At 36.5% G+C, this 26,677-nt stretch overlaps 1 protein-coding gene across 1 annotated transcript in view; it reads right to left on the bottom strand.

The window, feature by feature from the left end:
* LOC117987405 (UNC93-like protein MFSD11) overlaps nucleotides 1-25,208 on the bottom strand; it is a 29,904-nt gene extending 4,696 nt beyond the window's left edge. The window contains exons 1-6 of the mRNA XM_034974414.2: nucleotides 24,821-25,208; nucleotides 15,775-15,944; nucleotides 6,140-6,316; nucleotides 3,359-3,530; nucleotides 1,011-1,125; nucleotides 479-604 (exon numbers count right to left, since the gene is read on the bottom strand). Of these exons, the coding sequence (XP_034830305.1) occupies nucleotides 479-604; nucleotides 1,011-1,125; nucleotides 3,359-3,530; nucleotides 6,140-6,316; nucleotides 15,775-15,944; nucleotides 24,821-24,907 (847 nt within the window). The 5' untranslated portion in view covers nucleotides 24,908-25,208. The remainder of the gene's footprint in view (nucleotides 1-478; nucleotides 605-1,010; nucleotides 1,126-3,358; nucleotides 3,531-6,139; nucleotides 6,317-15,774; nucleotides 15,945-24,820) is intronic.
* Nucleotides 25,209-26,677: the final 1,469 nt, after the last annotated feature.

Genomic DNA, 26,677 nt, shown 5'->3' with positions numbered 1-26,677 from the left:
ACAGGTTAGGTACTTATTATAAAATATATGCCAGGTAACAATGGATAACTGATGAATGTTCTGTGTCATGAAGAACCCCCAACTTTTGTTGCCCTCATTTACTTCATCGTTAAGTTTATAAAATATATTTTTCACAAAATATGTTCTAAGACATCGCCCACTTAGCCCACTACATATGTTAAAAGATTCCTATTAAATATAGGTTTTGTTAAGCTGGCAAAAGTCCTAAAGTTTAAAAAGTCGACTTTTTAAAGAAAGAAACATTATTTTCCAAGTTTCAGTTGGCATACGAATATGAATATTATTTTGGCACATTTTAAGATTTTTTGGGTACTGTTGATCTGCTATGGTGAATAAGTAATAAATAAAGTCTAACCTTTTCCATCTGATGGTCGTACCTATTATTTCGATTCTTGCCCTGGTTGGGACTATGCTATGTTGAAGGGAAATTAAAAAAAAATATATAACAATGACTTACCAAGAACTTCTCCCAATCCGATGAATACTCCCGAAAGACCGACCAGCTGTTTGACATTGTCACCCATCGCCAGAGTGAAGCCGATACTTGGACTGTATACGCCACTGAAGAACGACAGTTCCACGCCTAAAAATAGTTTATAATAAAAGGTTAATAGTTTTTTTTTTTCAAACTGACTTTCAAAGCCACCACAAAATGAAAAAGTCTATGCTTGGTACCTACAATAATATTTAACCATTAACCTGAATCCTCATGGTTTAGAACCTTGCAGCATCAGGATTAAGGAGTTGGAGATTAAGGAGGATTTTCAAAATCCGTAAATGCAGGGAGAAATTTACTCGAAAAGTTTAGTCATTAGTAAATTTTCGTGTAGCTACAAATGGTTGGAAACTGGAAAGATTTAGGTTCATCAATCAATTTCAGATAACTATCCTCTAAAACAGCATTCAGTTTAAATATTTCGTTAGCACGATGATTTTATGCTATCTAATAATGTTTTTTTAATCAATCATAAGAAAAACTGTCAACAAACCTGTATAAATGAAAGCAGCACTCAGCAAAATCATGTCCCCGGTGCAAAAAAGTCTGAGCGCGCCTCGGAACGCCTCCATGGGGCCTTCTGCTTCAGGCACCGGCACAATCTCGCTCTACAAAACGATGACGTCACTATGTTAACATTTCTTTTTCTCTAAGTAATTTAGTCGCCCGGGAATTCCCGCGGGAACTCTTTGATTTACTGGGATAAAAAAGTAAGTAGTCTATGTCACTTTATATGTCCATACAAAATGTGATTTTTTGTATATAATTTTTATATCCGTACAAAAAATTACGCCGATCCATTGCCGCGGTCAGCGCGATTGAAGGACAGACCAATAAACCAACAAACAAACACACAGATATTTACAATATGGGTAGTTATATTAGTTTGGATACAGTAATAGTAGTAGATATAGTATTAGTATGACTTAACACCAATACGCATATCAAATCGTCGGATGACGCGTTTAGGCTTGGGACTTTAAAATTCCGCGAGCTGAAAAACGCGCGTAAGTTTTTTGATGTCTTGTCAGTGTAGATATGACGCCTTTCTAACATTTCTATATCAGATTGTAGTTTTCACATGCTGACGGTAAATCCGCAAGCGTTTTTCGCTCACAAAACTCCGCTAAAGTCCTAGCCTTGTTCGCAGGCTTCAATAATTTCGCACCGGATTCCCTTGACCAGTCCGCTTTAGGGTTTTTAATGAGCATGTATCGATATGCCTACATAGTCATTTAACTGGATACTTATTATACTTTATTTGACGTTTGACCTTTATTCCGAGATACATCAATACACAATCGAAAGTGTAAAGTTCAAAAGGTTAGTAGGTATTACAGAAATAAATAAGTCTTAAAAAAATATTTGCTTTCCCAGCATCTACGATAATTCTATATTGATGCCCAATATAGGAAGAGGTTTATCTAACGACATTCACATTTTTTAATCTATCTAAACAAACGAGATTATATTTAGCCCGAATTTACACATTCATCTTCGTGTTTGTTTCGTCTCGTCACTCTTGCGAATGTGAAAATGTGGCTTTATAAAGACGTAGTGTACTATAGATGTAGTGATACTATTTAAGTGAATTGTAAAACATCTTTGTTAACCTACATTTAAGCAAATAAAAGATCGACTTGATTTGATTTGATTTGACCGCATCGAATATTTGATGTTAGAAATTGCTTATGGCAATGTGCACGGATGCTAAGGCCGAAATCCTATGCTCGTACTTAACACATTATAGTGGCTAATTTCGTTGTACACAATCTCTTAACTAAACTAAAATAACACGTCAAGATCTATTGCTATCCCTATCATAATGTTGCTTGCGAAAAAGGATAACACTAGATTTAGACCTGTTAATTTAGTTTACTTTAGAGATTGTGTACAAGAGAATCGGCTTCCATGGAGTTTTATTTGGATGTAATAATTCCAGGATGAACTGTTTCGTCAGTAAAACTGTAAAACGGAACATCAAGACTATAGCGCATCGACCCTGACACACATAAGCTTTTATCGTTTTTTTATAAGTAATAAACCATCAAAGAAAATCTTCCGCTTGAATGGATTCGCCTGGACAGACGTAATCTTTATTAATTAAACAGCTGTTGGCTGCAACGTTGCTGCGTGGGATTATTGCAAAACTTTTGGTTGCATATAGGTTGAAAATTGAGACTTTTTTAGGACTTCAACTGTCAAAATCATTATCATCATGCTCAGTTCAAGTTTTCTATTTTGAATTAAATTGTGGTCATGGACTAATAATTAGTATTTTCAATTATCAAAGTAAGATAACTATATCAAGTGGGGTATCATATGAAAGGGCTTCGCCTGTGGATTCTAAAACAGATTTTTATTTATTTTTATGAATCATAGTTTTTAATTTATCGTGCAAAATGTCGAAAAAATACGACTGCACTACGGAACCCTCAGTGCGCGAGCCTGACTCGCACTTGGCCGGTTTTTTTAAATTAAAGCGTAACTGTAAGTGGGAAAAAGGCCATACAATTTCATACATTTATGCTTTCCCGGCTACCGCGCCCAATGTTTGACCATTGAGGTCAAATGGGACGATGCTGAACAATTCGCGTCCAGATAAACTTATGAGCGTTTTAATTTGAAAGTTGGAACTTTATGAAGCCATGTAGAAAATAAAGAACCACCTTTACATCGTAAATAAGGGGCGTGCATATGGACGGCCTTAGCATCAGTAGGAACACCATGCCCACAACGCACACGTCGGTCAAAGCGCCGAACACTTCATTTCTTATCTGCCACCGACTATGTGCGTCAAACCTAAGACCTTTATAAAGCCAAGTAGAAATAAAGAATCACCTTTACATCGTCAACAAGGGGCGTGCGCCTGGACGGCCTTAGCATCAGTAGGAACACCATGCCCACAACGCACACGGCGGTCAAAGCGCCGAATACTATGTTTCTTGTCTCCAAATCTATGTGCGTCTTTCCTTGGAACTTGATGAATACGAACAGATTGCCGAAGAATAAACTGAAAAGAAAAAACATTTATTAAAACTTCGAGCTGCAGAGTCAAACGCAGTTCCATCACTTTTCTCATAGAGCATTATGAAAAAGATGACACTAATTTTAGACGTCAATTGAATTTAGTTTAAACATTCAAATTTTTAATTTTTAGTTCAGATACAAGTTAGCCCTTTACTGCAATCTCACCTGGTGGTAAGTGACGATGCAGTCTAAGATGATAGCGGGCTAACCTGGAAGGGGTATGACAGTTTTTATTAAACCCATACCCCTTTGGTTTCTACACGGCATCGTACCGGAACGCTAAATCACTTGGCGGCACGGCTTTGCCGGTAGGGTGGTAACTAGCCACGGCCGAAGCCTCCCACCAGACCAGACCAGAAATTTAAAAAATTATAAAATTCCAAACCCCTGCCAGGAATTGAACCCGGGACCTCCCACTATTAAGACCACAGCGCTCACAACTGCGCCAGGGAGGTCGTCAACAACCTAATTAGCACCACTGTCATAGATTCCTAATTTAGGACTCTATCCTTGACTTCTAAAGTCAAAGAAAATTTGTGCAGTCCACGCGGACGAAGTCGCGGGCTTAAGCTAGTATAATACAATATAATACAATATATATAATATAATAACTTTACTAGAATAGATACACGTAGAGCGGAGCGAGACTAATAATTAATCTATGAGATACACCTTGCAAAGATTGGAGCCATTTATAGGAACTAATGATCTTGATTTGAAGTCCGTGAGATGGAAAAGTTTTATTCAGTGGGTCTTATTTGTAGTAATAAAATTAAAACTGGATTCTGTGTCTCGAAAGGTCTTTGCTCCGACTATGATAAAGTACATATCTCGAATAAAAAATAAACAATAAGCTCTTGCGATGATTAAGAAGGTAGGATGACTATTAGTGTTTTGTCCGCAGTACATCAACCTTCTTGCATATTCAGTCCATAGCTAATTGTAAATCAGCGATAGTTTTTTTAGTCAGTACCCTTATTATAAATGCGAAAGTGTGTTTGTTTGTTGGTTTGTCCTTCAATCACGTCGCAACGGATTGACGTGATTTTTTGGAAAAAACCCATACAAAAAATCACGTCAATCCGTTGCACCGTTGCGACGTGATTGAAGGACAAACCAACAAACAAACACGCTTTCACATCTATAATGAGGGTACTGATACCGGATGTTAATAATAGCTATAAGGCACAGGATAGTGAAGCGAAAACTCAGCTATCAAGCGATTGAGATTAATGTACATAACACGAAATTACCTACATCGATTTTGGAGAAAAGGAAAACTTTCCTAAATTCTTAAAAGAAAATGGTAATTTAGTCGTCCTAGGTAGGTCTCTATCTCCAACTCTCATTTTTAGGGTTGCGTACCCAAAGGGTAAAATGGGGTCCTATTACTAAGACTCCCCTGATTGTCCGTCTGTCTGTCCGTCTGCCACCAGGCTGTATCTCATGAACCGTGATAATTAGACAGTTGAAATTTTCGCAGATGATGTATTTCTGTAGGCGCTATAACAACAAATACTAAAAAGACAGATTAAAAGGGGGCTCTCATACAACAAATGTGATTTTTTTCTTCTTTTCTATAGATACAGAACCCTTCGTGCGAGAGTCCGACTCGCACTTGGCCGGTATTTTATTTTGATTACTGATGCTTATTGCAAGTACAATAACACCCTATGTCTATTTACGTAAGGAATAAATAATTAAGTGGGTAGAAAACACCACAATGTTGTGAAGATAATATATTTCCCTTTGTCTTTTTATGTGTGATACAGTCATAAATTACCATAGTGTAGAAACTAGAAATAATCTAGATGTGTGACTACAATTGCTAATCATTTCCTCAGATTTATAGCCTGCCTGGATTATAAATAAATCAAGGTACAAACGTACTACAAGCATTATACCTACCTACTAAAAGCTTGTTTTGCTCAAGAAATATATTTTTATTGGTCCACAAAACTTACTATAAAGCTGTTGGAAATAAGGCATACTTATATCAATGTATTACATGAAATATCTGCTGTACATACAAATTCAGTGTGTGATAAGGGTAGGTAGGTAGGTAGAGGTACCTACCAACAGTATAACATTACTAAAAACTTATCAAATCAAGGTAAACAAAGCACTTATGTAAGTAGGCACCTATACCTACTCAATTACTTTTCAAAAGTAGAACTTATACTGTTACAGAATCTCTATAAAACACTTCAAGAAGTACATACTCATGAAATACTAAGTACAGTACGTGGCAGAAAATAATGTACATCGGCCTTTAGAATGACATTTCGGCTTTGTAGAGCGTTGTCTCTGTCACTATATGACGTTTTGTCGGTCTCAACGACAGCAAAAATGCTCTACAAATCCGCTATCTCCTTCTACAGGTCGATGTACGCATTGCAGCATACATAGCTTACAACCCCGGAGGTTCTGTACTTGCGGCGGTAATATGGACTGGATCGGGCAACTACAGATTCTGTAGTTGCCCGATCCGGTCCATATTACCGCCGCACCCGCACCGATTATCACACCGCTACGTAGAGCCTAGTCGGGGGAAGAAGAAGGTTATAAAGAAAATAGTTGAAGAAAGCTCACCTGCATTGCAGCATAGCCCAGAACACTCCCGAGTTCCTGGAAATGGTCTCGGCATCGCTATTCAGAGTGAGATAGTTGCCCTGTCCAGTCCATATTGCGGCTGCGCCCGCGCCGATCATCACACTGGCCACGTAGAGCAGCCATGTTCGAGGGAAGAGGAAGGTTATTATGAAGAATCTGCAAATAAAGATGGATTAGGTAAATAATGAAGTAAGAAAACTTATAACGCGAGTGAGAAGTGGTGAGTGGCGGACACTACAATTCATCATAGACTTTTGAAGAGGATCACGTTAGGCGTACCTACTTAGATACCTATTTTACAAAAAACCAGCCAAGTGCGCGTCAGACTCGCGCACCGAGGGATCCGTACCTACTTGTATTTTTTAGCGATATTTTGCACGATAGATCTAAAACAATTATGCATAAAAATAAATAAAAATCTGTTTTAGAATGTACAGGTAAATCATTTTCATATGATACCCCACTTGGTATAGTTATCTCACTTTGAAAATTGAAAATATCAATTATTTGTTCCTGAACACATTTTGATTTTTTTTGTGATGTAACAAATTCACGGTTTTCAGATTTGTGCTATACGATCTACCTACCTTCTAAATTTCAAGATTCTAGGTCAACGGGAAGTAGTCCTATAAGTGATCCTTTTTTAGGGTTCCGTACCTCAAAAGGAAAAACGGAACCCTTATAGGATCACTTTGTTGTCTGTCTGTCTGTCTGTCTGTCTGTCAAGAAACTTCCCGTTGACCTAGAATCATGAAATTTGGCAGGTAGGTAGATCTTATAGCTGACATTTGGGGAAAAATCTGAAAATCGTGAATTTAGGATTAGATCACACAAAAAAAATTAAATTGTGGTCATGAACTAATAATTAGTATTTTCAACTTTCGAAGTGAGTGACTATATCAAGTGGGGTATCATATGAAAGGTCTTCACCTGTACATTCTAAAACAGATTTTTATTTATTTTTATGCATCATAGTTTTTGAATTATCGTGCAAAATGTCGAAAAAATACGACTGTAGTACGGAACACTCATTGCGCGAGCCTGACTCGCACTTGCCCGTTTTTTCATTTTGAGGTACGGAAATGCGTGATGGTATTAATTTTACTCGTCTAAATTAGTAAATGATCACTACTAGTAACTAGTAACTATAGTTAGTTAGTAGTTAACTATAGTTAGTAGTACCTACAGTAAAGAGGTTCAATGTACCAGATAGTGTATCGCACCTACGCCGAACATACCAACATTTTCAGCTATTTGTAAAGTTATAGATAAATTACACTTCCAGGAAAAATCTAGTTCTACATTACTAACAAGGTTAATAAAATTGTAGCATCTAATTATTTCCTATAGATATTTGACCGATTGTGGACAGTTTAATGGTAAAAATAAACAATGGAATCTATAAGGAAATCATAGTCACTTCCCATTATGAGTTACAAAAGCATGAAGTCCTTAGACTTATTGTACAATAAAATTAATTAATATAGTGTATAAAACGATTAATCCGTCATTAATACAGTCTGATTTGAGCCTAGCACGATTCTACGGTTAATGCTTTTTAATTAGACTCAGTCAACAATAACAACGAATGATGTAACTAATAAACAGGACGCTTATTATCAGTTGTTGACTGTTAGCGATTAAAGTTGACCGTTAAATATCTAGGCGCTGTTAAATATTTTATAAGAACACAAAAATAATTGCGTTGAGTACTTAAGTAGGTACTTAGTACTTAATCAAAATTCCACACGATTCATCGTAATTCTTTATGCCCGCGACTTTGTCCGCGTGGACTACAATTATTTCAAACCCCTATTTTACCCCTTTTAGGGGTTGGATTTTCAAAAATCCTTTCTAGCGGATGTCTACGTCATAATAGCTATTAGCATGCCAAACTGCCCGATCCGTCTAGTAGTTTGAACTGTGCGTTGATAGATCAGTCAGTCAGTTACTCGGTCGCCTTTTCTTTTTATAATATTTAAAAAAAATTAAAAGATCGTTGAAGTACATTGTCATGCGTAGTGCCTTTGCCTTTGTAACATTTAATTTTCGTCAGGAATGTTATCTACCTATATACTTTGTCTACGAGTAAACTATTTTATATCGGAGGTCACACAAAAATCGTGTGCATTGCGTTGCACGAAGGCGTTGTTGTGACGTAGGAAACAAAATGGGTGTGTCTGAACCCGTCAGCCTTGAATTTGTACATGATTCGATTCTAGTGAATGTACTGGCGATCTGGCACGTCTATATACTTAAACGTACGTTACCTCCTGTAATTTAATATTACCTTATTAGTTATTGCTATAAACCGAAGAGTATCCTATTTTTAGGGTTCCGTACCTCAAAAGGAAAAACGGAACCCTTATAAAATCACTTTGTTGTCTGTCTGTCTGTCTGTCAAGAAACCTACAGGGTACTTCCCGTTGACCTAGAATCATGAAATTTGGCAGGTAGGTAGATCTTATAGCTGACATTTTGGGGGAAAATCTGAAAACCGCGAATTTAGGGTTAGATCACACAAAAAAAATTAAATTGTGGTCATGAACTAATAATTAGTATTTTCAACTTTCGAAGTGAGTGACTATATCAAGTGGGGTATCATATGAAAGGTCTTCATCTGTACATTCTAAAACAGATTTTTATTTATTTTTATGCATCATAGTTTTTGAATTATCGTGCAAAATGTCGAAAAAATACGACTGTAGTACGGAACCCTCATTGCGCGAGCCTGACTCGCACTTGGCCGGTTTTTTGTTAATGTGGTAATTAGTATTCAATCAAATGTAGCAAGTGCAGTTAGAGTCACGGCCATTAGACACGGCAGACTGGACACAAAAATCGAACTAGTTTCTGATCGGACTGAATTCTTAATTTTAGAGATAGAGCCTGCTAGCTACGATTACCTACCTGTGACTTTATTCCTCCTGTCAATCTTTGATGGTGCAAGGTACAGTTTTAGGTATCTAGGAGAGATTAGTAAAATATAAAATATATAACCTACCTATTTATAATTTAAAATGGACTAGTAATTTTTTTTTTAGAATAATTGTAGTAGATATATTTTGTTTCCCTACATAGTTGTCCTAGGTAGACTACCTAGAATAATAAAGGATTCCAACATCAATGGTAGACTACTTAAAAACACTTGCTAAGGAGATTTTAAAATATTTTTTATAATATCAGCGTTTTTGTTATTAAATAGGCACTCGAGAAGTCTAGTAAAATCTAGTTATATAACAAAATCCTTGATAAGTTCGATTACGCTACCTACTTGATAAAGTTGCGTCATTTTATGTCAATGAATTTAGATTAATTACTTTTTTATCGGTCATCAAATAAACACTTGATCTGTTATCTACTTGATATTAAAGTAAGAAAATATAAATTATGACTAGAAAGTGTCTGTGACGTTGTTTGCGTCAACGCGTACGAAGGACCAGAAATGTCAAGTATTTTTTGTATTTCTTTCGCGCTTTGATAGTCACGACTTTACCGGCAAAACATTGTTACTAAGATTCTTAAGCGATTTTTTGTACCTGCTTCCAGCGCGATGATTCGGTTTTTCCGTATTTTAGGTTTTATAGAAGCGACAAATTAAAGCAAGATCAAATGAGTAAATGTTTTTAATCTACTGTTATTTATTATAGGTAAGTCAGCACTTCTTCCAGACCTCAGTTCTCTAAGCATTAGAATGAAGAAATTCTTCTAACTGTTAACTTAAACAGATACCAAAAGAACCATGACATAAAATCCCCACGGTTAGGTGAAAAAAATTCGCCGTGAAACACGATTGAAATGCAAGCAGTGGCTTCATAGTAACGGACCCGTATCGATCGCATTCTATGAGTTCAACTCGACAAGCCTTTGGAATTTGAAAGAACCTAATTAGTTATTAATACTTAGGTATTTTTCTGGGTCATGCCCGCATCACACAAATTTTTACCTTTTGTGTCGACGCGGTATGACCCGAATATTTGTATAATATTATAGGTAATTTTGTGCAATGGGCTATATTTACTTGATTACTTGTATGCACCAAATAAATAAATAAATATTAGTACGAATCGTGATTAGACTTGGAGGGATGTGGTTCGACCTTGTAGCATTAATTCTCTAGATTGTAACTCATAATAAGGGTGCGTTTCCAATAAAGCGGAACAGACTGGAGACGTTTTCAATAATCAGTCAATTTATTGTTAGATGACAAACATGATAATTTTATGACCCACTCCATTTCAGTGAAACCCCACCATTAAGATGATTGTTTCGACTGATACTAAGACTAGCGCAGCGGAGGCAGACGTGTGTGCTTCGACCAATTAGATTATTGAGTAATAACACCATAAAAGCACACCATCAGCTATCTGCAATAATCTGATCGGTCTGGTGTACACGTCTAAGCTCGGCTTCTCTTCAGTGAAAACGTATACTTTATCTATAGAATGGATTTTTAATACAGTTTACAGGCGAGATGTTCATTTGCCGGATGAGAAGTTAGGCCATGCGTGATGACTGATGATGCGCAACTAAAGCAATCAATTGAGAAATACGTAGGTACAAACTACGGTAATTATGTGTGTAACTAAATATAAAATGAGAGTCATTTACCTATAAAAAATTGGAACTTAAAAACAGACTATTCTGTTAATAGTTACGACTTATGACACATTGCAAAAGAATAGTAGGAACTAGGAAGCATACTACTTACTAGGTAAACATATAGGTTGTAGGTATCAGAAATATCTCAATCTTCTTAAATATATAAAAGGAAAAGGTGACTGACTGACTGACTGATCTATCAACGCACAGCCGAAACTACTGGACGGATTGGGCTGAGCAGATAGCTATTATGACGTAGACGTCCGCTAAGAAAGGATTTTTAAAAATTCAACCCCTAACGGGGTAAAACAGGGGTTTGAAATTTGCGTAGTCGCTGGCATAAGCTAGTTATTTCAATAAAATTAAAAGCATAAATGGTATTTTATAAATAATGTAGGTACAATTTATTTATTGAGTAACGCTACAGCAGTAATTAAAACGTTATAATGTCGTAAATGGCTAAGCTGATAAGAAACTAAAACAGTTGTTACGCAACATATCGTCCGCGAAAATTACTTGCTCGTTACGCTAAGCTATTATCTTTGAATTTTTAATTCCTTTACCTACTGTAGTTTGAGCTGTGCGTTGACAGATCAGTCAGTCAGTCACTTTTTATTTTTACATATTTAAATAATGATGCCTTCAGTGATCTACGAAACAAGCATCAAACCAATTGGGAATGGGGATTAGTCACTGATATGAGTAGGGAAATAAGTTGTTATCTATGGGATAGATGCCCATTATTCAAATGGTAGTATGCGTCGTTTTCATTGTTACCAACATTATTATAAAATTGGAAGTGTCATGAATACGGTTAGGTTGTACTTACGTAATTGCTTAGCCGGAAGCCACCCTGACCCATCCGAATAATTAATCATACTGATCTAATACATAATATAGTAACTGATAATAATATTAATATGTATGTATAGATGTAGCATTTGTTAGTAAAATAGTAGATAGATAGAAATACTTTATTGCACACAAAACATGAAATAAACAAGAAAAAAAAACAAAGAAATTAAAAACTAAAGCAATTGTATGCAAAGGCGGTCTTATTGCTCAGAGAAATCTCCACCAGGCAACCATTGGTACTTTGGTTTGGTACCTATAGTACGTAGCAAAAAAGAAGAATGGGATAAAAGCTTTCCTAAAAGGAAAAGGTGACTGTCTGATCTATCAACGCACAGCTTAAACTACTGGACGGATTGGGCTGAAATTTAGCATGCAGATAGCTATTATGACGTAGGCATCCGCTAAGAAAGGATTTTTGAAAATTCAACATCCCATGAAATAGGGGTTTGAAATTTGTGTAGTCCACGCGGACGAAGTCGCGAGCATAAGCTAGTTTCTAATACAACGCCTAGATAGATAGGCGGGGTGATTACGTATCTCGCGACAGTCTTACGACAGGCGTATCTCCCGATCATTGCTGTCAAACGTCACACGTAACAGCGGCTACAGTGAGATAGCAATAGCCACAAAGCAAAATAAGAAGAACAAGAGAGACAGCAAATGAACTGTCGCATTACTACTGCTGTCGCGTTGCTGTCGCTACTGCAACGTTTTACGTAATCACCCCGCCGGTACGGTCAGCCTCAGAATTCGAGTAGCAATTCCGCAAAACTCTCAGAGGTGCGCAAAACCGTGCCGTGTAGTGCAAGCGAATTCGATCATTAAGGTGCTAAACGAGTTCTGGCCTTTGACTGTAGATGACGAGATGAAAGAGCGTTTAACAAGTTAGTTATGACAAAAAGTAGGCAGCTGTAGTTCTATGATGTTAGGTAATAATATGTCCGTATAGCGTAGGGTGTGAACAAAGGTGAAAGTGACGGTTTTCTATTGCTGATAATGTATGTTTATGTGGTTATTTGGATCACTTGGCAGTATTGACGTTAATGTAATGGCTTGTGATATTATACTTAACATTATGAGTATTTATGTGTATGTGACTTTAATCGAAGTGCTAGGGCTGATTTTTCAATCGTTGTATAACTTTTATCTAAGGAGTAGAGGTTTTAACAGCTTTCGTATAGAAAATCTGTCAATATGTCAAATTTATTCATCAGATAAAGTATATACGGCAATTGAAAATCAGCCCTTATAGAAGAAAGTCATTTTAATTTTAAAAAAAATTGTTGTTTTATAATTAGTAAATTATTAGCTGAGCAAATAGTACCTTAATTGAATAGGACACCAGTAAATAGCAATTAACTAATTAATTAATTCATAAAATCATAGCCAGGAAAGATGCTTATCAGATAAACGTTAAAGAAATAATCATAGTTTATAAATCTACACTGTAATTGTTTAAACTACCTAAGTATGTTGTAATAGAAGCATTGCACAACTTGGCTTTCATTAGAACGTACCTGCAATGTAATCACCCTGTGCGACCGGTACTTGGACAGTTATCCATACTTCCATACTAATATTATAAATGCGCAAATGTATCTGTCTGTCTGTCTGTCTTTCTGTGCTAGTTTTTCACGCACATCCGTTTAACCGATTTTGACTGGATAAAACATTGATAGCTGTAATCCCAATTTACGAGGGATGGACATAGACTTTTCATCTTAAAAAATCAAAGAGATTCAAAAAGCCCAATCCACGCAAGTCGCGGGCATCAGCTAGTAATATCATAAGTGGCACAAATTGTCCTACATCATCATCATCATCATTATGTGATTATTACCCCCTCACCGGCCCACTACTGAGTATTGAGCATGGGTCTTCTTTCAGAATGTCCACCACGCTAGCCAAGTGCGGATTGGTAGAATTCACACACCTTTGGAAACATTATGAAGAACTCTCAAGTATGCTGGTTTCCTCATGATGTTTTCTTCTACGTTAAAGCAAGTGATATTTAATTGCTTTAAAGGCACGTAACTCCGAAAAATTAGAGGTGAGTGCTCGAAATCGAACCTCCGACCCCCAGAATAGGACCCCCGACTAAATAGGCCATCACCGCTGTCCTACATGAAATAATTAAATTCATTCCATTTCGGTTTTAAACGAGAACGATCACATTAGTTCCAAATTGGTGTAGTCATAAAATATCTACGGTGTGTTTGGAAAAGTCAACGTAAATCTCATAACGGTTGTCATCCATTAGATTGTATGTGTATTGTGTATATAAAACATACCCAGAAGTGCAATTAAATATTAATCACGATGCGAATAGGCTTATCGAGAGTTTTTACCTTTTATAATAACCTGACTGCAAAATTAACTTGATAAGGGCTCAATTGCTATTGCAACCTCAATCAAAATGGCGACCTAAACACAAAAAGCATTTAATATTCGGTCGAGTCTCGAGTTAGAACGAGACTGGCTTTAAAACCATCAACCACCCGTATTAATACAATCGACTCAAGATGGCTGCCTCAGAATAGAACATGCTACTTCCATTTCAAAAGGGCGCCAAATACAAAATGCGATAACATGTACATACCGAATATTTCGCCTGTTTGCGACTGCAGCATGTTATTTCAAAAGCTTGTTTTTAGGGTTCCGTGCCTCAAAAAGAAAAAAAGAACTCTAATAGGATCACTTCGTTATCTGTCTGTCTGTCAAGAAATCTACAGGGTACTTTCCGTTAACCTAGAATCATGAAATTTGGCGAGTAGGTCTAGGTAGTCTTATGGCGGACGTAAGGGGAAAAATAGCAGACGTAAGGGGAAAAATCTGAAAACCAAGAATTTGTGTTTACACCACAAAAAAAATGTGGTCATGAACAAATAATTTGTATTTCCAACTTTTAAAGTAAGATTACTATACCGAGATTACCTCCATTTTTGGGTTCGCCCAATTTTGGGCATTGTGTCCTTTTCAATCAGTTGCAAGTTGCAACATAATTCAGACACGGATGGCACTTAAAAGTTGCTAACAAGTTGTCACATTTTCGCAACACATCCACACTTGTTATTAATTGTTATTGTGCATAATATTGTCAACAAAATAACCATGTCCTTGTCTTCTTGTGCACCTTGTTCTGGTTTTCATACAAGGCACGCAAATGTGCCTGTATCAAAATGTACATTGAACAACTTCGTTATGTTTTTTTTGTAAAGAATATGGCCGGTTTTTTTAAATATTTGCAATGGCTGTAAATTGGTCTCTATTGAGTTTAGTAGTCGCGATTTGCGGAATATACTCAGGTACCTACCTACTTTAAATTCTAAAATATTACTTGACTACGGAATGAAGTTTGGTCAGTGTTCTCCTAAGAATTGAAAGTCATCATGCGTTGATAAAATAACTCTTCGATTAATCCATACTAATATTATAAATGCGAAAGTGTGTCTGTCTGTCTGCTAGTTTTTCACGGCCCATGCGTTCAACCAATTTTAACGAAATTTGGTACAGGCTTTTTATCCCGGAAAATCGAAAAGTTCCTACGAGATTTTTAAAAACCTAAATCCACGCGGACGAAGTCGCGGGCATCATCTAGTTTGTTAATTTTCCTTCTTATCATTTTTTGTAGTAGTCATCCTAATGGGCTTAAAAGCCAGCGCGTGCCAGACCATCCAAACAAACATCCGAACAAACATTCCTCCCAGTGTTTGGGACAATAATTTATAACTTTTTTACCAGCTTTTATAAAATAACGAAGGTCAGGCACGCGCAGGCTCTCTCTCTCTAAGCATTATCTGCCAGTATAGTGCTATTCCAACCAAGGGTTACCTTGAAGAGGTCACTACTAAGCGATAAAAGTCTCTGATAAAGTCGCTTCCCGCTGTGTCTGTATGTATGAACGCGTAGATCTTTTAAACTACGCAACGAATTTTAATGCGGTGTTCACCAATAGATAATGATTCAAGAGGAAGGTTAATAGCTATAATTTAACTCTCAAAAAATTAGAGATCCCTAGAGAAATTGAAATAATGTGAATTAGGTCGGAAAAAAATCCTCTCATTTGAGAGTTTGCGAGGCAATGACACCTCAATGACACCACATTAGTATCTACATTGCACCCATGCGAAGCCGGGGCGGGTCGCTAGTATACTTACAAATAAGTTACTGCTCCGATCAACATAGCGCCTCTTGGCCCCGTGATGGTGATGATAGAGGGAGCCATCCAGTTGCAGATGGCCAGCGTGGCGTAGATGATGGCGAGTGAGGTGTAGCCGTCGCCGACGAAATTCGGGTCATCTTGCGTTATACTGTCCAGAATAGTTTTCTGAGAACAAAAACCATAGAATCGATGAATAAGAATAAATAGGTAATACTCAAAGGCGTGTGAAGTCTGCCTACCCGCACAAGGCCAGTGTGGTGGACCATAGTCCACCGTGCTCTGTAATGAGCCGGCAATGGGTTGATCATGATGAGGTCATGATAAGGTATTTAATCGCAACGTGTTCTCAATTTAAAACAATTTAATTTTCATTTCAATAAATTCTCTCGAGTCAGGTAGAAGTATGCGTGGTATACCGAAATATACCGATTGTGTATATAAAACTTCTTTAAGTAAGTTCTTCTTCAAGTTTGCATAATAATTATCACCACTATATCTTAGAAATCCAACATCTGACCATCAAAAAGAGTTATTAATTACCTATTTTGAATAAATCATTTGACTTTGACTTTGCTTTGGCTGTTTTATTGAATATCAAAATCTCACGTAGGCCTGCTTTATAGGCGTTTTTATGACAATCAAGACTACAATTTACATCCGGTTTCTAAAGCAGATTCCAGTGAGAAAAACCGCCAAAAAACTTTCACTTTTCTAACTTAGTCCTTGACGTTCAATCAATATAGGTATTTCAATCTCCAAAAAATGCTATATTTTATAAATGCCGTCTTTACCATCTTACCAGAACTTATCTTTAAAGATGTTTAAAGACTTAAGTAAACTATTTACAAAAGTAGAAATTAATGTCTTAAAAAAACCGGTCAAGTGCGAGTCAGGCTCGTGCAATGAGGGTTCCGTACTACGGTCGTATTTTTTCGACATTTTGCAGGATAATTCAAAAACCATAATACATAAAAACAAATAAAAATCTGTTTTAGAATGCACAGGTGAAGACCTTTGATATAGTTATCTTACTTAGAAAATTGAAAATACTAGTTTTTTGTGTGATCTAACCCTATTCACAGTTTGCAGATTTTTAAAAATCCTGTGGGAACTTAAATTTTCCGGGATAAAAAGTAGCCTATGTCCCCGGGTTGCAAGTTACCTCTGTACCAAATTTCGTCAAAATCGGGTGAACGGTTAAGCCGTGAAAAGCTAGCAGACAGACAGACAGACACACTTTCGCATTTATAATATTAGTATGGATAGCCTCAATAGGTCAACGGTTAAAGATACGGACTGAAATTCGAAAGGTCGCCGGTTCAAACCCCACCCGTTGCACTTTTGTCTTCACGCTTAATTGGACAGAAAAGGGGAATGTTAGTCAAGGGCCATGGCTAATATTCTTTACAAAAAAAACATAACGAAGTTGTTCAATGTACATTTTGATACAGGCACATTTGCGTGCCTTGTATGAAAACCAGAACAAGGTGCACAAGAAGACAAGGACATGGTTATTTTGTTGACAATATTATGCACAATAACAATTAATAACAAGTGTGGATGTGTTGCGAAAATGTGACAACTTGTTTGCAACTTTTAAGTGCCATCCGTGTCTGAATTATGTTGCAACTTGCAACTGATTGAAAAGGACACAATGCCCAAAATTGGGCGAACCCAAAAATGGAGGTAATCTTGGTTCAGAACAAAAATTATACTTTAATATCGCAATTTTAGGTTAGTAAGAAACCGGGTTTTATCACCTTTTTATGTTCAGATAAAAAATAATGTTGCAACGGTGTTGTAACACTGATTTGGGTATTGTTATTTATGCACTTAATCGAAAAAGGATCTACCTACATTTGGAATTGATAGTCTGATAGGATCACGGATTCATTATTTTTGTATTATTGACCGAACGAAGCGAGGTCTCCGAGATCCGAGTATACTTGGGTGAATTTGCATTTGTCCGTCTGACTGTCTGTACTTTGTTCGTCTTATAATGCACATTCTTCTTAATCGTTCATACTTGATATAGCGGTCGTCGCTATGAATGCTTCACTGCTGCTCAGGCGATCTCCCTCCAGCGACATCTGTTGTTGGCATAAGCACATATAGGTAGGTACTACTTCAAATTCACAAGTAAGTAAAATTGTAAATCAAATGCAAAAATTATGGACGCTGTTTTGGATATTAAACTTGTGTTAAGTAATAGGGCTCGTTTATTGCTTGTTTTACATGATTTCTCTCTTCAGCGAAAACATAGTTTAAGATGGCATTTAAAAGTTCAAGTATTTAACGAACATTTGATTGTATTTGGCACTAAGGAGTAAGGCCAAGAGCAATAGGTTTGTTTGCAACCTTTTATACATGATCGCCGGTGACATTTTCAAGTCTTGAAACTTTACTTTAGTTTTCGAATTCTGTGATAAATAACTATTGATAACATGATTAGTAAACAGCATCTTGATTAGCGGAAACTTTTCACGAACGCGAAAAATATTCGCTATCATATCCCGTCTAAAGAGCCCTCGTGTTTTCATATCATTTCCGGCTCAAATGTATTATTTTAGGTTAGGTATCTGAGATCTCTAAGAGTAAGTATATGTAGTAATCTCTTTATAGGTTTTCTAAAATTATTTACTTATAAGGACTTTCTATGAATGAATATAAACAATTTTATTCGGAAGAAGCGGATCATCATTCAATGTAGAGCTTTGCCATAAATTGTGATCTGCTAACAGATAGCCTGAAGATGGTTTAAAAAAAACTTAAGGATTGAGAAAAATATTTCTAAATATTCGATGTTCATGCTATTCGACTTGCTATACGAATGATTTAAAGAATCTTTTGCTCTTAAAATAATACTAATGAAGTACTTACTTAATTATCATACAAGAATACATAATTATGTACAAATAACTAAACCAATTCAACTAGTAAGTCAATTTTAACAATCCAATAAAAAAATCGAAGTAAACGTGAGTTTGCGATAGACTCAGACGACTCAATTATATTCAACTGATAATAATGTCAACATTAAAATGACATGTTATTGAAAAACATACCCTTGAAAAATTGGTATCACACCAATAAATCTGTGTGACCTAAATTGATTAATCCTTGAGTTTATCGACAAGTAAGTATGTATTAAGTATAACAAACAAAGATGCTATCAGCTATTGCGGATAATGTGTATTGATATTATTTTGAAGTAATTTAAGATTTAAGAGGGCAAGAGACTGGCTTCCCGTAGCACAGGGATCCAAGTTAGGGGCCAGGAACTTTGCTTGGCAATATCATGGCTACCTTCATTTATATTTTTTGTGTAGGTACAGTATCTTACATATTTTTTTCAAATAGAGATTATGACTATTTATGATAGAGCCATTGCATAAATATCAAATTAACAGGTCTTCTTTTTATCTTTTTTTCTCCTACAATTTATGTTTTACTTTGCCTATCGCGTAGATATCTCATATTTTATATCTAAACATCTACTGTTGAATTTAATACTTCATTTACGCAAAGATTTATGGATTTAATTCATCTATTCCTTTTCATTTTATCAATTTCTGGTACAAAATGTCCAGTAAATTTATAAAAGGGCTTTTGCTTTGGTGTCTTTCCATGTTTATAACCTTAAAACGCTGACGCGACGAGCTCCATGCGCCTATGAAGGTGTGGCCCGAAGTATCTATAGACCGTGATAGATGTAAGGAGGAAAGGATGGCCTTTGCCCAATATTGGGACACATCAGGCTGGAATAGGTATCACCGACAGAGCTCTATGCAGAGCATGCATCGAGAGTGACGAGACACCGGAATGTACTAAGTACTTAAACGTAGTGGTGCTTCTACCCAACAAGAAGCCTACATTGACTCCGCATCAACACTTCCTGAAATCCTCGCCGACCCGAGTTGCCTGAGTTCAGAAGTCGGCTAGGTTAGCTGGAGCGATCAGGCGGGAAGCCGCACTAGCGGTCTCACATAAAATGGATAACTACGTATAAGTGTAGTAAAGAAACCCAGGATTAAGTAGAAGGACATAAGACTGTAAACAAATAAATCCTATGCCTTAAACCACTTAAACAGTGTCAATTCATGAAGCATTTCACAGCGACGTACATTCCTCGGGGTAAATCAAGTTGTTTCATCATCAAACGATAAGTATTTAACATAGCTTGTGGTTGCAGCAGCGTGCGATTTGGTGTTAATAGACTATCGTTTTATAACTAGCTTTTCCCCAGACCGGCTGCGTAGATTTAGGTGTTTTAAAGATATCGGAATTGGAATTTCTCAAAATTATTTTTTTAACGTTATAGAGAAAACTCAAGATTCTAAACAAAACTGTTTTGTTAAATAAATATTTTTCACTAGCTGATGCCCACGAAGTCGCTGACATCAGGTAGTGAAAAATATCCGCGTGGAATTAGGTTTTTCAAAAATCCCGTGGGAACTCTTTGATTTTCCGGGATAAAAAGTAGCCTATGTCACTCTCCAGGTCTTTATCACGTCAATCCGTTGCACCGTTGCGACGTAATTGAAGGACAAAGCAACAAACAAACAAACTTTCGCATTTATAATAAAGGTACTGATTTTCATTATTTCTATTCTGAGCGATTTGAGGTGTACGTTGATATTACAGTCAGTCAGTTTCTTCTAGATAGAAATCAGGTTGAAGAAAACTAGGCAAGACAGTAAGTATTCGTAGTTGCAAAGATCAAATTGAGAATGGTCGACAAAAGCTAAGAACACGGAGATTAAGAAAACGTGGAATATATTTTAATGCAGACGATCTTCCTTCCCGACGCGAACCATAACAAAGATAGGTAAGTACCTAGGTCCTTGGTATAGTAACCTAGATCTAAATTATTACACAAGTTATTCCATCAAATAGCAGAAAATCTATAATTTTTTTTAAGACTCATTGGTTTTATCCACAAAAGAAAGTGTCGTAGAGTTGGCAGATCACTTGAACAAAGGTTTGACTATGAGCGGCATGTAACTGGTAGGGGCTATATTGATTAAACCCACATTCATCGAACTACTTACGAGTATCTGTAAATTTTTCCTCTCTGATCTTCAAAAAGTCAGATAAGGGACATAGATACGCGACAGGTTGAAATGGCAATTGGGGATGAAAAGCCCCGCACAGCCCCCACGTTAACCCGGTGCGGGCGAGCGCAGGTGACGTGCGGGTGTGCGAGGCATCCCCTCGCCTCATAACTCGATTGATATAATATCTCGACCTATCGCGGACTATATCTCTACAGTGCTCTACAATGGTGGAATCTAGAGATGTAGGGAAACCTATAAGATCTAAAGAAAAGTTATTAAGTAAGTTAAAGTGGAAGCGGAACCTGGGCGTGCCTTCCTGGCTTTTTTGCATGGGTAAAGGCTAGAATAAAAAGAGAAGTTAAAACCATCTAAATAAAGCAGTCGTGATCAAACGATAACAAAAACTGCTATTACACAAGCGCAAAGCGGTGTAGCGCCGGTCTTGAGAATCTCGAACAATGTTCTCAAATTTCCAATATACGAATACATTACATAATTTGAAATATAAATATAATATGGGCATGCCAATAACTTTTTAGTGTCGTATAATATCACAGGGTTTATTGCAAAATTGAATCATAAGCCATAACCATTGATGTCGAAACTAATGTACTAACAGCCCGCGTGGGCCAGTCCTTCGTTATTTTATAAAAGCTGAAAGTTTGTCTGCGTATTGTCCCCAGCACAGGAAAGAACGATCAGCGACTATGAAGTTTGGATCATGGTGGTTTTGAGGTGACTTTGAGGATGGGGAGCTCAGTGTGGTCCTCGGGTTGGTTGGCGTGCTTTGGTTCCGGCATGCCTCTAACGGTGTTTGGGAGCACGTAGTGCCCCAGTGGTGGGTATGCTGCGGCGGACATCCGCTGGCGAAGTAACGAGGCGTCGTCGGTCCCTTGCGCACCGTCGTCAGCGGTGGGATGGAATTTCGTGAGGTTTTTAGTTGTTAGGAGTCTGACATAACCACTGTGCTCCCCCGTGGCCGATGGTATCCATGATGGATTTTTCTCTCGAAAAAAAAAAGCCCACAGGATATCATTTCGAAAACTGCAGATCGACAAAGAGACCTAACTATTGAGCTGCTATTGGTAAAGCTTAAAATGCTTTTTTGAAGAGATGGTCATAATAATATCTAAATATATAAAAGGAAAAGGTGACTGTCTGACTGACTGATCTATCAACGCACAGCTCAAACTAATCCACGCGGACGAAGTCGCGAGCATAAGCTAGTGTATTTATAAAGGTAGATTATCCCGCCAACTAACTATCAACCTACTTTCGAGATTGACTAAGCATAATTAAATTGTTATATTTTATTACTGGGCACTTTTACATTTTTTTGGGACAATTCCTTAAGTTGAATATGGCATAATGTCGTAAAACTAAAAATACGCAAACAAACATTTCAAATAAGGGTCTCCCGTTTTACATAAGCCAATGACCTTCCGTGAAAAAATAATGGAAATATCTTCTCGCTCTCTTTAATTTAATCATTTAAATTTGCGCTTTAATTCTGACTCGCTAAGAAAGAGTAGTGAATTTTAGGTTTGTAAAGAAGGTATTTTATTCGGCAACACTTTTACAAAGTGATATTTTATTCAAGCTTTTTTTAAAGAGCTAAATCTTTTAGCTAAGGCCTAAGCTAAAGTTTCTAGCTAGTTCTTCTCGGAAGAAAAAACATTCTGCAATTATCAAATATGAATGTGTTATGTAAGCAACCTTTGAGGTTGATACAATATGCAGTATGATAAAGAGTAAATACCTACACACTACTTAAATGCCTCTATAATTAGAAAAAAAATTACACGTGTTTGCTAACACCAATTGCATTTTTAGGGTTCCGATTGCATTTTTAGGGTTCCGTACATCAAAAGGAAAAAAAAACCGACTTTGATACACAAAGACTAAAAATTGAAAATAATTTAATTTATTACTGAATATATTATGTATATACAAGAGTTAATATAGTTCCATAATAATACTTTTTGGTGCCGGTGATTTTCGAAAATGTTCATCAGATCTTCACCAAATTTAAATGGGACCAACTTTGAAGTATACCCTTTCAAACAAAAAAGAATTTTCAAAATCGGTCCAGGCGTCTCTCTTCGAGTAATCTGGTAACATACATAAAAATAAAAAATAAAAAGATTCCGACGAATTGAGAACCTCCTCCTTTTTGAAGTCGGTTAAAAGGGAACTCTTATAGGATCACTTTGTTGTCTGTCTGTCTGTCCGTCGTGTCTGTCAAGAAAACCTATAGGGTACTTCCCGTTGACCTAAAATCTTGAAATTTGGTAGGAAGGTAGGTCTTATAGCACAAATCCGAAAACTGTGAATTTGTGGTTACATCACAAAAAAAAATTAAAATGTGTTCATGAACAAATAATTGATATTTTCAATTTACAAAGTAAAATAACTAGACCAAGTGGGGTATCATATTATGAAAGTGCTTTACCTGTACATTCTAAAACAGATTTTTATTTATTTTTATGCATAATAGTTTTTTAGTTATATATCTACATAGTTTTAAAAATATAAAAGTGTTTACCTAATTAAGTACTTACTTATTTATATGTATAATTATTATTTGAATAATGTTTAGTTAATTTTGTTTGAAAATGTGTTTAAATAGTTTCTTAATGTTAATGAACTAGCTGATGCCCACGACTTCGTTCGCGTGGATTTCGGTTTTTAAAAATCCCGTGGGAACTCGTTGATTTTCCGGTATAAAAGTAGCCTATGTCACTCTCCAGGTCTTTGCCTATACCCATGCAAAAAATCACGTCAATCCGTTGTTCTGTTGCGACATGATTAAAGGACAAACCAACAAACCAATAAAGCAACAAACAATACACACTTTCGCATTTATAATAAGAGTACTGATTTTACTACATAGTTAGAAAATTAGTCAAAAGTAGTGAGTTCTTGACACTTCTCTAAAATTTGTTTAAACTTATACACTAAGGAAATATTTAAGTATGTAACTCCACATTTTTTTTATTATACAAGTTGTGCCTTGACTATGATCTCACTTGATGATAAGTGATGATGCAATTTAAGATGGAAGCAGGCTAACCTGGCAGGGATATGGCAGTGTTATATCCATACCCTAATCGATTTCTATGCAGCATCATTACCGAAAAATTAAAATGAGAAAGCTAAAACACTTTACCACCCTTTGCCAGTTGGGGAGTAACTAGCCATGAATATAATCACTTGATAAGAGCAACCGCTGAGTTTCTTACTGGTTCTTCTTGGTAGGAACGGCATTCCAAACCAGTGGTAAATTAAACTAGTTGACGATTCAAAAGCACTTGTAAAAGTTTACTTGAATAAAAATATATTCAATTCTATTCTTTTCTAGGCCTCACACTAGACTTATGTTGCATACTCATATAAGAAAAGTGGCAGGTAACACTTTATATCAACTTTGCACCAATGAACCTTAAGATTAATTCACTTCTAAGCATGTATTCTAAGCATTTACCTGCTTATTGAAATAAATCATGTCTTTATAACACATGTAAACAGAAATAGTAGGCAAAATGATAAAAGGTACTTAAGTTTATGATTAATAAGTACCTACCTATGTAAAAATAAAATTCCTTAACAAATTATTATCTCAACAACAGTAAGCATGAGGTGTTCAATATTGATAAATAAAACATTATGTCAACTATTGTATTAACTTGATGTGAAGGCTGAAATGTGAAAGTAATGTACCTACCTGTATCTGTACTTGAAACTACTACTTACTAATGAACTAGTTTGAAATTGCTTGAATTGCAATAATGATAATGAATCACTATACTCATCTAGCTTATTAAATCTAATAATGCAGTTTCACTTCAGTGCATGCATTTAGTTATAGAATATTTTTCATTTGCTTAGAAACATTAAAATGTAAACACATAATATGTATTTATTTATGTAACTATTGTTCTATCGTATTAATCATCGTACTAGACCAATCATATAATATCTTACCTCTATATTTCCCATAGTCTGGAATGCAGTAAACACAAACATAAATCCGAAACCGAGAAGAATAACATTTAAAAATTTGCGATCCATCGTAGCTCAAGATATTAATAACTACTTTACACAAAAACAATAAATACTATTATTATGATAAATAGAATTAAAAACGACACATAAAGTATTGAGGTATTAATATTGAACTCCTTGTTGGAGTGACACTCTTTATTGCTTGGCGATTGCCTTTGTAATGTTAATTATATATTCTAGTATTCTACGTCCACTCTCCAAATATTTAAACTCCCTCCACCGGGGTTGTCGAGAAATTCAACGGCAGTAGCAAGTTTTCGTTATGTTCACGCAATTTCAAAGATAAAAGCCAAAGTCGTCATCATATCACAAGTGGTAAATAAATAAATAAGCTGTCAAAATCATATGTTTTTAAAGTCACTGTTATTGTCTTTTTGGCATTTGTTCTCCGTAGAATGACACTAACAGCTACAATGGCTACAATGAGGCTACAATGCACGATCGCAATCACCTAGATCTATAAAAGCTTGCGCCGTATTCACCATCCATCTTGCTGTACATCCCGCCAAGGCCATGCACGATGCACGATGCAAAAAGACCGTGAATAGGCTTGCTGTACGTCGATAATTATTATTAATTGTTTGCTGGATGTGCACGATGAATTTAGCGTCCAGCACCGCGGCTTTGAGCGGACGTGCAGCCGGGATGGATGGATAGACGCTTAAAAAATGTATCCAGCGTAATTATGTTGTAAATGCATCCAGCGAGCGCCCCCACCGCCACCCGCGTCGTGCAGATGGTGATGGACAGTGAATAGCGCGGACGTACAGCAGAATCGTCCTGCATCGTGCTTGCTTGATGGTGAATAGACTTGCTGTACAGCAGATTTTACCATTGAGGTTGTTTCGTAACGTGAGTGCTCTCTCTCTCTCTCGTTTAAATACTCTCTTGCTTGATACGTCCACGATCGTAGATAGAATAATAGTTAGATTTAAGTACTGCGTAACCGCGTTTGAGATAGCAATAGCACGACGTAACGATGAATAACACGACAATTATTACCATTGTTTAGTAGTCAATATTTGTATTAACCGATCAACAATATTTTATTAAACGTTTTTTATGTGAAAACAAGTAAATAACTCATGAGAAATACAATTACGCCACGAATTCTTAAAGTTTGTTTCGCAACTAAAGTTGCATGCCTTGTATGTAAGTTGTATGTATTCTTGAAAAAAAACCAGTTACACGATAAGGGACAAAAAATAGGTTAGCTGCGTCTCTGTTTATCACATTAGTAACTCTCTTTTTAGAGTGAATGAGAAAGCTAATGTTCCTGTATCTACCTTTATCACTCTATCTACATCAATCACCGCAGCCTTGAGCTGACTTATAGCCGGGATGGATCATCGTTGGATGGTGAATACGGCGCTAGGTAGGTATAAGCCGACCGAAATATCTGCGAACGGCTAGTGACATCATGCAACGTGCTCACGTCGGCACCGGTACTGGATACCGGATGGACGAAAACGGGCGAGTTGCGGGGCAGCGCGAGGGGCAGCGCATTCCAGCGGGTTTCATAGATATTACCGCCACGTTATAGTTATGTTCAACTTTAAAAGTAAGATCACTATTCCAAGTTTAGTGACATATAGGCTATATTTTATTTTAAAAAAAATTAGAGAACCCTAAGGAAATCGTAATAAGCTACCCGTGCTAAGCCGGGGACGGTTGCTATAGTTGTATGTATGCCATTATATTTTATGACAGAACTTACTAAGCGGCACTTATAATATTGAAAAATACGCTTACGTTAACGGTTAACCCTCATCAATT

The sequence above is a fragment of the Maniola hyperantus genome, chromosome 13, assembly GCF_902806685.2.
Source record: "Maniola hyperantus chromosome 13, iAphHyp1.2, whole genome shotgun sequence".
NCBI classification, from domain to species: domain Eukaryota; kingdom Metazoa; phylum Arthropoda; class Insecta; order Lepidoptera; family Nymphalidae; genus Maniola; species Maniola hyperantus.
The sequence above is the reverse complement of the archived record's forward strand: the minus strand, read 5'-3'. Positions and strand labels throughout refer to the sequence as shown.